At 41.6% G+C, this 13,143-nt stretch overlaps 1 protein-coding gene across 13 annotated transcripts in view; it reads right to left on the reverse strand.

Annotated features, from left to right (window-relative positions):
- Positions 1–13,143, reverse strand: part of PDE4DIP (phosphodiesterase 4D interacting protein) — a 336,964-nt gene that overhangs the window by 160,157 nt on the left and 163,664 nt on the right. For all 13 annotated transcript variants that reach the window (XM_087891187.1, XM_087891190.1, XM_087891189.1 and 10 more), the window contains one exon: positions 5,944–6,032. In XM_087891187.1, coding sequence (XP_087747313.1) covers positions 5,944–6,032 — 89 coding nt within the window. The remainder of the gene's footprint in view (positions 1–5,943; positions 6,033–13,143) is intronic.

Consider the following 13,143-nt stretch of genomic DNA (forward strand, 5'->3'; position numbering starts at 1 on the left):
TTCTTCTTTTTTAAGGTCCAGCTCAAATTTTAAAACTCTGTCCAGTCTTTTCACCATGTCTCAAAATTTAGTTTTTTTCAATTGGCTTTGTTCAAAAATTAGTTGTTTATCGGGTCTTTGTCTCTTTAAAGTTATATTTTAAACTTTCCATTGCCCCTTTGTTGTACAGCTGCTGTTTTATGACTAGGGGTCTTATGGTTAAAAATATTGCTCTAAGCATTGTAACAAGCCTGGGTTGGTTGTCACTCACCCAGCTTCAAAGAGCTCCGTTTCAATCCACTTTCCTCCTGCACATCTCCACATCTCTTAGCCCGGTTGCCCCAACTTCGTGGCAGCCGCCATGGCTGTCGCCCCCTGCCGCCGACTCACAGAGGGTTCCCTCTGACCTCCGAGGAACTTGCCTGTTCCTCTTGGTCATCCGAGGCGCCCCTCTTTCTTCCCCATCCCTGCAGGACAGTTCCAGTCCGAAGACCCATCGGCAGCGGTTCGGCAGCCGGGGTTTTTGTGGCGCTCATCAGAGCCCGCTATTTCCCCGATTGTCTCGCCGCGATGCCAAACCAGAAGTCCGCCAGCAAAGCTTTTTATTGTGTACATGGCATTCACCAACGGATAATCTCTGACAGGGGGGTACAGTTCACTGCCACGTTTTGGCGCAAATTCCTGGCAAGGTTGGGATCCAAATAGGGTCTCAGTTCAGTGTTTCATCCAGCCACAAATGGGGCGGCTAAAAGAGCAAACATGATGGTGGAGCGGTACCTATGTTGTTATGTTAATCATCAGCAAACTGATTGGGCTGACCTACTCCCTTTTGCGGAAGTAGCATACAACAATGCAGTACCGGCTTCACCCTGTTCCAGGTGGCCACTGGGAGGAAGTTCATGCCAATACCTGAATGTCCACAGGAAACCACGGAGGAGCCAGATGTACAAGAGTGGATGGCTCGAATGCAACAGGTGTGGAAAACAGTCACAGAGGCTTTGTGGCACGCAGCCAAAAAATATAAGTGGCAAGCCAACAAAACCCGGAGGCCCCAGGCCCCTTTCTATGTGGGTATTTCTTTCCACCAAATACTTGAAAAGCTCCCATATAAAAAATTAGGTTCGAAGTACATTTGCCCTTTCCCCATAGTGAAGGTGATTAATCCCGTTACGGGCAGGTCCAACTACCTCAACTGCTGGGGAAAAGACACCTTGTTTTCCACTGCAGTCTACTCTGTCTGGTCCACTCCTCCCCCCTCAGGGGACCAACCCCTTGGCCACCCCCACCCCTCATGGTGGATGGTGACCAACACTATGAAGTGAAAGAGGTACTAGACACCTGGTGGCACAGGGGAAGGCTGCAGTACTTCATCCTGTGGAAGGGATATCCCCTCTCTGAAGCATCATACGTACACAATAGGGATGTACAAGCCCCCCCGTCTGGTTGCTAGGTTCCATCGGAAATATCCTGTGAAGCCGGGCAGGACTGTTTCTCCGCCTTTGTCTACTCACCATGTTCTTTACATTCCAGACGCTGTCCCTGTAGTAGGGGGGCCCGCATGTCAGCTCCGGCATGCCAGCCGGCCTGGAGCTGCCATTTGACAGGGAGCTGCTACCCTGAAGACACCCGCCACCCGCCAGTCTAGATGCCACCAGCCAATGCTGCCCACCCCATCGAGAGCCGCCAGTCTCGCCACCAAGCCAGGACTCATCTCTCCAGGCAGTGGAGACACAGCGGCAACACCGGGATGAGCCAGCTGGCCATGCACATGCTGGGAGCAGGCTGTGCAGCCACTGAATAGCTGAGAGGCGGTTGCACATTGATGACATAATCAAGGATGGTGCAGCAGCAGCTGGGAGGCAGCTGTCGCTCTCCTTGGCTGTCCTGGACCTCTGTTGAGGACTGGCCACTCAGTTGAGGACCAGTTCTCCCTTAAGGACTTCATTGGGTAGAGCGCTGAGGAGGATGGGCCTGAAGGCAGGCAGATGGTGATTTCCTCTCAATTCCAGAACACGTGGGAGGCAGCTGCACATGTCAGTGGGTGGGGTGGTGCTCAGTGTTTAAAAGGTGGTGGGGAGCACGGGCAAGTAGCCCTAACAAGATATTCCTTTGAGTTTGTGATTGTCAGTTTGTGCCAGAAGGGGAGTAAAACAAGAAGTAACAAAGCAGTTTTGAGTTTGGATTCTTTCCTTCCTTTTTGGAACCTGACACTCCCATTAAAATTTAATTTCTCTTTTGGGTCTGTAGTCAATCTCTGTGTATTAACTCACCACTTTTTCTATGTTTTGGAGAGTCTTTCTTTTTAAAAAATCCTCTTATTTGGGATAGGTCTCTATAGTAGAAATTGAAAGTAGTCTCACCCAGTTCCAGTACTCGGTGTCAGCTTTGGAAGCCATATTAGCACCAGATGCTTCCCTGCTGCCAACTTCTTGCACTTGGGAAGGTGGGGGGGGATTTAGAGGAGTGTTTGTAGTTAGACATAATAGCATTCTTCCCTTCGGTCAAGGTCATGGTGTTTATGCATCTAGAGGAGGAGTGGTTGCAGGGATGGCTCTAGTTGGGATGGATGGTGATTGGGCCATGTGACAGAGTGATGGGTGCAGGGGCTGGATTTGGGGTTTTGATTTACAAAGGGAAACCTGGAACTCTCAGATTCAGGTTTTCCCAGATGTGCCAGTTTACCTTCTCTAATAAATGCAAGTTTCAGAAATGCCTGCCTTGGAGTTTTTACTTAGAGTTGGGGACTTTCTGGAATACTGACATTAACCTGAATCTCTAAAATGAATAATGGCACCCTGAAAGGGGGCTGTCTGGGGTGCTGAGCCCCAGCATCAACCTTAACCTCAGGTGGTGTGAAGACTCAGCGAAGATGGAGAAGGAAGAGGAGATCACAGAGGGAGCCGTGGAGGCAGATACCGGAGGATTTATTGAGACCCGGTATTCTCCTTCTGAAGAAACGGTGCAAGCCATTGAAGCTGCAGAGGCAACACGAAGGTTGGGCACTTAGCCCAAGGAGTCGGATTCCTGGAAAAGTTACCAGTCTGATCCAACTTCAGAAAGTCTCTTCTTGAAAACCTTCAGTGATGAATCACCCACAACTTCTGAAGGCAAGCTGTTCCATTGGTTGATTGTTCTCATTGTCAGAAAAATATTCCTTATTTCTAGGTTGAATTGCTCCTTGATCAGTTTCCATTCATTGTTCCTTGTCTACTCTTCAGGTGCTTTGGAGAATAGGTTGTCCCACTTCTCTCTGTGGCAGCCCCTCAAATATTGGAACACTGCTATCATGTTACCCCTGATCCTTCTCTTCACTAGACTAATTATGCCCAGTTCTTGCAATCTTGCAACGGTTCTTCATATATTTTAGCCTCCAGGCCCCTTTGTTGCTCTTCTCTGCATTCTTTGTAGAGTCTCACCATCTTTTTAGACTGTGGTGACCAAAACTGGATGCAGTATTCTAGCTGTGGCCTTACTAAGCTTTATAGAGTGGTATTAGTACCTCGCGTGATCTTGATTCAATCCTTCTGTTAATGCAATTTAGGACTGCATTGGCTTTTTTGATTGCACACTGCTGACTCATATTTAATTGATTGTCCACTAGGACTCCATGATCCCACTCACAGTTGCTGCTATTAAGCCAGATTTCACCTAATCTGTAGGTATTCTTTTGGTGTTTTTTTTTTTTTTGCTTATGAAATATGTAACATCTGTATGTAACTATATGTAACATCTATGTGTAACATCCCTAGTGCCGCATAACAGGATGAGCTCCCATTACTTGTCCCAGCTTCTGCTAACCTAGCAGTTCAAAAGCACATAAAAAATGCAAGTAGAAAAATAGGGACCACCTTTGGTGGGAAGGTAACAGTGTTCCATGCGCCTTTGGTGTTTAGTCATACTGGCCACATGACCACGGAGATGTCCTTGGACAGCACTTGCTCTTCGGCTTTGAAACAGAGATGAGCACCGCCCCCTAGAGTGTTGGCTATTCCTGCCAGTTTAGTATCATCTGCAAATTTGATCAGTTCCCCTTCTATTCCCTCATCTAAGTCATTTATGAAGATATTGAAGAGTACTGGGTTTTTGAGCAGCATTGGGTGTGTGTGCCCTTCCTTCCTGCACTTGAAAAAGGCAGATGATCGCTGTGCAGGAGCGGTTTGCGGTTTGGATGGCTCTCACTTCCCCTAGGGAGAGGATCTCTTCCAGGCTCTTCCCGCTCAATACTGGTTTCTGGTTAGGTCGATTTCTACTTCTTCGGTCAGGATATACCAGTCGTGAAGGCTGTTTGGGGCCCCTTGGGCTAGGTAGGCGTGGTAGAGGTCATCATTCAGCCCATTCTTAAACCACCTCACCAGGATGTCCTCCAGCCAGTCTACTTGGCAAGCGAGGTCTCAGAATTCTTCAGTGTACTTAGCTACCAGCGGGCGGCCTTGCTTCATGGTTCTGATGTGGTTGTGGGCTTTTTGGTCTGCCAGAGGGTCCTTGATACGATGTCAGAGAGTCATCATGAAATGGTCAAAATTCCGCAATTCAGGGGCATCAGCATTGTGGAGGGTCAGTATCCAGTGGGCAGTCACCCCTTCCAGGGCTAGGGTGATGACTTGAACTCGGGTGATCTGGGTTTGGAATTCCCTCCTGTATTCTTGCATGTATGTGAGGACATGTGCCAGGAAAAACCCCAACTGCTGAGGGTTGCCATCGTACTTCACTCCCGTGGTGGTGGTGGTTCCTTTCCAGCTGCGGAGCTCTGGGCTGGCCAGGGATGTTCGCAAGAGCTGGCGCTGCGTGGGGTGGGTTTGCCGGGATGGCTGCTGCTCCCGCCACACTGTCCAGCTGATCTGTGGCTGTCAGATCCGGGGTGGCGGCTCTGACTCCATCGGCTGCTGCTGCCATCTCGCCTCCTCTCTCTCCCAGTTCCCCCGTGGCTCTTAGATTCTGAAAAGCCTCTATCACAAATCACAATGCAAGTCTTTTGAGCCAATCGCATCCAGCCAGTTCCTTGGTCAGTTCTTTCTGGTCTGACAGGGTTTCCAGCTCACATTTCCAGCCTGTTTGCCAGCTGCCATGGGTGAGGGTGACGCCTTTGGTTCTCCCATCCTAGCTGTCTTTCTTCCCCACTCCAATCAACCATGTTGGCTTTGTGGACTCTTCCAAAACCACCTCAATGTCTTCGATGGGGCACACGGAGCTTGCATCTGGCTGGGTGGTAGTGGAGGTTTCACTCCAGTATTCTCCCTCTCCTTGCTTGCCACTTTGCTTGGACATGGCTTGCAGGGTCCCTTTGGTAGAGCGAGTTGCTTCTCCGAGTTGATCACTTTTGCAGATCCTGCTTTATGTAAAAGTCTGCCTCTCCTCTCTATTCAAGAAATTAAAGAGTCTTGAAACATCAGCATTTCAAAAGGAACCTTTTATTGAAGGAGAGTGATTGCAGGACAAAAGAAAGTAGGATCTAAAGTTCCCAGACAATTCAGTTAGGATAAAGCAGTTAGAAACCCCTCCCCTCAGTCCGATGTTGAATGAGCCAATCCACAGGTGGGAAGTTGTTGTGAGAAGCGCAGGCTGAGAAAGTGATAAGAAGCTGTTCCCAGGCTGAAGGCTTCAGAGCTGAGACAAAATAGATGGCCTCCTCCTTTACATTCCCCAGAAGGTAAATCAAAGCACAGGATACATAGACATCAGGAAAAAGGCTATAAACTAAAGAACACATCCAGCCCGCCTCCCCCACAAGAATGGCAGCATCCAATAGGGATCTATGGGATCTGACAGTATCCTTCTATCACTACGTTCCAGTCATGGGTTTTATCCCACCAAGTTTCAGTAATTGCAACAATATCATATTTACCCTTATGTACTAATAATTCAAGTTCACCCTGTTCCCCAAACTTTCAGCATTTGCATAGCTCACACCATCATTGTCCTTACCACCATTGCAGATATCCCACTTTGAATGCTGTGAGGATTTACCTGTAGATGAGAGCCATGCTGTACTTCCTCTTCAATGCTATCTGTAAACTCAGTGCTGGTATCTTTAGTGCCATCAAATGCAGTTAGATCTAGGCATGATGTGATAAAATGAGAATCATCATTTTGAGTCTCAGGTACTTTAATTTCTTTTTTTTTTTAAATGTTTTTATTCAACATTTACATCTTTAAATCTTAGTTACACTTTTACAGCTTTCCAATACCGGCATTTTTAGTAATGTCCAATTTATCTTTCAGCCAACTATATACATATACATTTTGTTTGTTATATACTTATTCATATAATCAATACATTTTATATACATACCTACTACACATTAAATATAACATTCCATTATAATATCTTCTCTTTTGCTATACACTAGCCATTAATTTTACATTCATTTTTCCAGCCAATCATACCATCTGTTCCATGTTTAATAATAAATCATTTCCTCTCTGTCCCTTAAGTTCCATCATTAGTTTATCTGATTCTGCACACTCCAGCACCTTTTTTATAATCATCGTGTTTGTTGGAACATATTGTTGTTTCCAGTTTTGGGCAAATTAAATTTTGGCGGCCGTAATTATGTGGAGTATGAGGTATTGAATTTCTTTACTCATTTTTTCTTTTATAATCCCTTTATAATTCAGGTTTCATATTAATTTTTTCCCCAGTCATTTCCTCCAATCATTTTTTGATTTTTAACCAATAGTCTCTTGCTTTGGGACATGTCCACCACATGTGGTAGTATGTCCCTTGTGAATTATTACATTTCCAACAGTGCAGTGGATTGTTTGGAGACATCTTGGCCAATCTCACCGGGGGTAAATGCCACCTATAGAACATTTTATAAATATTTTCTTTATAGGCAGCCGACAATGTCATTTTATAATTTGTTCCCCATTTTTTTCCCCAGTACTCCAATTCTATGTTGTATCCAAAAATTTTCATCCAAATTATCATTGTTTCCTTCACCGTTTCCTCTTCCATTTTAAATTTGAGGAGACAGTTATACGTTTTGGTAATTATCTTTTCATCTGTCCCTGTTAATATTTTATTCATTTCTTGTTGTCCATTTTGAAATCCATATAATTCTAAGTCTTTTTTATATTTTGTTTGGGTCTATAAATAAGGCCACCAATCTATTTTGATTCCTTCCTCTAATAATTCTTGTTTGGATTTCAAATTTCCTTGTCCATCTAACAACTCTTTATAGGTTACTATTTTGTTTAAGTCAATTAAATTGGGGTATACCAAAGCTTCCATCGTCGATAACCATCTTGGAACTTTTGTGTAAAAATTTATTTTAATCTTCATCCAGATTTCTAACTATACTTCTCTTACCTGATGTCTTTGAAAATGTGTGGGCTTTGCTCTTTCCCTCCCAAATAAAGGCGTGCCAACCCCTCTGTAAATCGTGCATGCGAATCATTAGTATTCTTCCATTTTTTAAATTTATCCATTCTTTGAGCCATGATATTACTGCAGCCTGATGGTAAAGTTCTCAGTCTGGGAGGCCAAAGCCACCCTTAGTTCTAGAATCTTGTAAGTGTTTTAATTTAATTCTGGGCCTTTTCCCCAACCATATGAACTTACTAATAATTTTATTCAATTTTTCGAAAAAGCTTTCCCCCAATTTTATAGGTACCGTTAGATAAATAAATATAAAATTTTTGGTAGAATATTCATCTTTATAGTAGCAATTCTTCCAATCAATGATATTTTTAATTTCGCCCAACTCGCTAAATCTTTTTGAATTTGCAGCAGTAGTTTCAAATAATTATCTTCCTTTATTGAAGATATTCTTGCCCTTTTCCAAATATCCAAATACTTTACTTTTTTTACAATTTGAATTCCTAATTTCTCCTCTAATTTCTTATTTTGGCCTTTTGTAAGATTTTTAGTGAGTATCTTTGTTTTATTTTTGTTTATTTTTAAGCCCGCAACTATGCCAAATTTCTCTATTTCCTGTAGTAGCACTTCTCCCATTTCCAAAGGATCCTCTATTATGAACACCATATCATCCGCAAAGGCCTGTGTTTTATATTCTTCTTTTTAAATTTTTAAGCCTTTTATTTCCTTATTTCCCCTTATCTGAGTCAATAAAACTTCTAATGAAAGAATGAATAAGAGCGGAGATAATGGACATCCTTGCCTAACCCCTTTATTTATATTGACTTTTTCCGTTAGGTCTCCATTTACATAATTCTTGCAGTTTGGTTTGAACCTTAATCATTTCTATAAATTTTTGCCAAATTTCATCCCAATTAATTTACTAGTTAAAAAATGCCAATTCAAGTTGTCGAACGCCTTCTGTGCATCCACCAATATTAATGCCAATTGGGTGGGATGGGCCTCATAATACTCTAATATATTCATTATAATTCTTGTATTGTTTTTAATTTGTCATTTGGGAAAAAACCCATTTTGTTCCGAATGAATAATTTTGTTTAGGATTATTTTTAGTCTTTCTGCCATTATTGTTGCCAAAATTTTGTATTCAGCATTTAACAGCAAGATTGGCCTATAATTTTGGATGTGTTGGTTTCTGAATTTTCTTTTGGGATTAATGTTATCCATGCCTCCATCCATGAGTTTGGCATTTTAGCTCTCTCCAATACCTCATTATATATTTCCAACATAATTTCTTCTAAAGATTCTTGAAACGTTTTATATAATTCTGTTGAAATTCCATCTGGCCCTGGGGTTTTATTATTTTTTTGTTTTTTGATTGCCTCTTTCAACTCTATTAAAGTAATTTTGTCGTTCAACATTTCCCTATCTTCCTCTAGTACATCTGGCAAATTTCTCTCTTGTAAATATTTTATAATGTTTTCTTCTGCAATATTTTCTTGGCAATATAGTAGGTACTTTAATTTCTAAGCACCATCTGTAATTCAGGTTTTGCAAATTTTATGCTAGATCTCCAGTACATTCATCAGCAAGTTAGGCTTTGGATTTTTACCAATAAAATACTATAACTTTGTTTCTGAACCAAAGTTTAACATGACAAAGAGCTGCCTTTCTGGATAGTCTTGGCAACCATACAGAAATAGTTTGCCATTGCCCTCTGAGATTTTCTTTCTTTAATTCCCAGTCTAATCTACAGTCTATTCTTTCGTGGGCATCTCCTATCCAAGTATTTACTAATCATTTCTAAATTTGTTAATTTGTTTAATTTATTTATTATCAGCGAAAGAAACTATACAGACAGGTAGCAGATAACCCCTTTCCAGCTAAGGACTTTACTAATAAAGTAAAAGAGGACAAAAGAAAACCTTTCAAGTCTCCAGGTGCTGAAGAATCTAGCAATAATTAACCTAATTTGACTTAATCTAATGGTAACAGATTAAAAATAAGATTAAAAAAGGAAAACAAATAAAAAGCACAAAGGGCATAACTTGCAAAAAAGATAGCGAAGAAATGAAAAACAAGCTAAGTAGAAAAATAAGGAAAGAGATTAATCATAGCTTAGTCTATCTGAATGTTTTTTAATTTAGAAATTCAAATATACAGCAGCAGCTGGTTACAGGAATTGAATCCACTTATTTCCAGCTCTGTACCAGTTTTTTGAAACCAAAGCAAAGTGATTTTTGTTTTTCCTTTTGTAATACTGTAGTTGTGTAAAGTTTGTGGATGGCAGTGTTCTCATTGGCAGAATTCTGGCTCCTGGATTCAGTGCATGCATTAGTCCTACTCCCGCCTGGGCTTGTGTGTCCTGATCCAGACACCTTTGATAAGCATTGTTTAGAAGGAATTTCCAAAGCGAGCTCAGAGATCAATTAGATTCTGCTCACACCCCGCCTGGTGATTGATTAGCCATTTCTGCAGGATTCGCATAATCTGTCATTGTACTTTGGGATCCACCTCCCTTCTAACCTGGCTGCATTTGATCCTGGAGTGAAAATGCCACTTGCAAGGTTTGGGGAGCTGACACTCCCCTGCGCCCCATTAAAAAAAAAGATTGAAATGAAAAGTTTGAAGAGTTATTTTTCTGTCACCAAAAAGACAATTGCAAAGCATGAGGGTGGAGCTGACACAGAATGGAAAAATTCTACTTGACTGAGATTGGCAAGATTTTACTGATCTTGCACAGAATTCAAAGAATTACTATTCCTTTGATCTAGAAATTAGAAATCCTTCAAGTTTAAATACCAGGCAAGTATGGGTTCATATAGGAGTCTTCATTAGTTTCCCCTAATGAATATAGTACAGGTGGTCCTCAACTTACAACAATTCATTTAGTGACTGTTCAAAGTTACAATGGAGTCACTGAAAAAAGTGACTTATGACCATTTTTTACATTTACAACCTTTGTAGCATCCCATGATCATTTGATCAAAATTCAGATGCTTGGCAAATGGTTTGTACTTATGACTATTGCTGTGTCCCAATGTCATGTGATTGCCTTTTGCAACCTTTCAACAAGCAAAATCAATGGGAAAGCCAGATTCACTTAACAACTGTTACAAACTTAACAACTGCAGTGATTCACTTAACAACTGTAATGAGAAAGGTTGTAAAGTGGGACAAAATTCGCTTAACAAATATCTCACCTCATAATAGAAATTTTGAGCTCAATTGTGGTCGTAAGTCGAGGACTACCTGTAACTGCTTTTTTTAATGCAATGTCGTCGTGTATGATCTTTGTCTCATCCCAGCTAATAACTAAGCCTAAAGTTATCCTCTGATATCCATTATTTCCCACTTCTCCTGACAAGACCTGACTGGGCCTGGTGGCTCAGCAGACTGATAGCATTGTGATTAACACCAGCTGTCTGCAATTACTGCAGGTTCGAATTTCGCCAAGGCTCAAGGTTGACTCAGCCTTCCATCCTTTCTAAGGTAGGTAAATTGAGGACCCAGTTTGTGGGGGCAATAAGCTGACTTTGTATAAATATACAAAAGTATGAAGGCTTAACGCATTGTAAGCCGCCCTGAGTCTCCGGAGAAGGGCGGCATATAAATCAAATTAAAAAAAAAAAAGACCTGTCTCATTACTTTCTTCATCATCAGTTGACATAGTCAATGGTGGGGATCTGCCAGCCACTGTTAGTTTCTCAAACTGATGTCTCCCTGCCTTTGATGCATTCCTTCCAAGATCCTTTTAGCTGGAGTTGCAGACAGGAGCCAACAACTGGTTTTTACAGAGGTGTCTGTGTATAGAAGCCTCATTGGTGCTTTCTATATCCCTTGACAAGCTTCTTTTAAATGTAGGTTTTCCGGTTATGAAAAAGAGCATTGAATGTGTTATTTCAACACTAGTTTGATATTCTTTTGAAAGTCTGTTTGAATCTTGTGCTGCACGAAAGATCAATTTATACTGGGAAGTTGGGTTCTGCCAGCTATATATTTCTGATTCTGCCATTACTAAGTGTATTACAGGTTTTTTTAATGCTTCAGATGATAATGAGTTTCTTAGAGCCAGAGAAACTGTTACTGTTTTTACTACTTTTATTAATTTTTCAACATGCTCTCAGGTCCAGTTCCCTTGGGCTTTTTGTGCAATGCACCATGGGAGGATCAGCATAATTTTGCTTATTCCATTGCTGTTTTGATAGCTGCAGCTGCTTCTTCTGGGTGCCCCTGGACAAGAGAACTGGAAGTTTATTGGTCACTTTCACAGCCATGCCCTTGCAGCATACCATTGCTCCTCCAGCTTCATTATATGATCTTATTCACCCATGTTCCGTTGGGCATTTTTTTTTTCTTTCAGAAAAGGCACAAGGGAGCAGTTCAGAGGTGGGTTTCAGCAGGTTCTGACCAGTTCTGGAAAACCGGTAGCAGAAATTTTGAGTAGTTCGGAGAACCGGTAGTAAAAATTCTGACTGGCCCCACTCCCATCTATTCTCTGCCTCCTAAATCCCAGCTGATCGGAAGGAAATGGGGATTTTGCAGTATCCTTCCCCTGGAGTGGGGTGGGAATGGAGATTTTACAGTATCCTTCCCCTGCCCACCAAGCCATGCCATGCCCACCAAGCCATGCCCACAGAACCAGTTGTAAAAATTTTTGAAACCCACCACTGGAGCAGTTGCATTAGCAAGAGCATTGGGAGAAGCCCCTCCTGCTTTGTCCTTTTCTCATTCCTTTCCTTTAAGTGTTTGCCAACTGTTAAACAACTTGACAGATCACTAAACTTTCCATTCAATCTGTCCCATCCTTTTTCATCACCACTTTAGAGAGAATGATTGGTGATTGTTTTCATACCAACCTGTGATGCTTGGTGGCAGGGAAAAGACATTAACTGCTTTCCTTAACTTCAGAAAGAATATGGCTGTACGATGCCTTTTCTGACTAACATTTAAAAAAAACAGGCAGAAGCTTTTCTGATGAAGTGAGATACAGCTCACAAAAAACTTCTGCCTTTTGATAAAAATTGTTAATCAGAAAAGGTGCTACCAAACTCCTCATTTTTGACAGTATACATTAACATGGCATCCTCTGCTACATCTCCTTAATTTGACACCCAAATAGTAAAAATAGCATTTGTCATCAGCTTCATTACTATAGTGGAATAGATTAGCACCGGATCAATACATTTTAAGTTGGTATACTTTTCAAGCAGTAGAGAATAGGAGTTTAATTCAACCATAAGGAAAAACCTAAAGTCTCTGCACCAAATAGTTAAATGATAAAGTTTGAATTTGGGACGAACTATATAAAATATATACCATCATCATTCTGATACTGTTAAGTCTGCTATTCTCGATCACCTTAACACAGATAATAAGATTTGTACTGTCCATGGTATGAGTCAAATATACAGAAACTTAAGTGAGGGCATCTGGGTGCCAGGTGCTGAATTATGTGCAGGCCCCGCCCCACTCCCACTGCCTGCTGTAAAGTAAGACATCCCCTGAAAATAATACTTAATATGGGTTTTTTTTATACTTAAAATGGTCATTAGGGCAGAGAACCGGTAATTAAATTATTTGAATCCGACCACTGGATATCCCCCTTTTCCATAATCCAATTACCACCGCACTGTGCAAACATTATACTGCTATTAGGGAAGTGTGGGGGGGGGAATACCTGATTGGAAAAATATTGATATGCCATACCTTTGCAATTACTGCTTGCAAGAAGCTTCCTCAAACATGAAGCTAATCTTTATGAAGATTTTTTTCCTAGTTCTAGTCTGATGAAAAGGAGGACTAGGGGTGACATGATAACAGTGTTCCACTATCTCAGGGGCTGC

Source organism: Pantherophis guttatus, chromosome 3 (genome assembly GCF_059756535.1).
Source record: "Pantherophis guttatus breed Tessera chromosome 3, ASM5975653v1, whole genome shotgun sequence".
Classification (NCBI taxonomy): Eukaryota; Metazoa; Chordata; class Lepidosauria; order Squamata; family Colubridae; genus Pantherophis; species Pantherophis guttatus.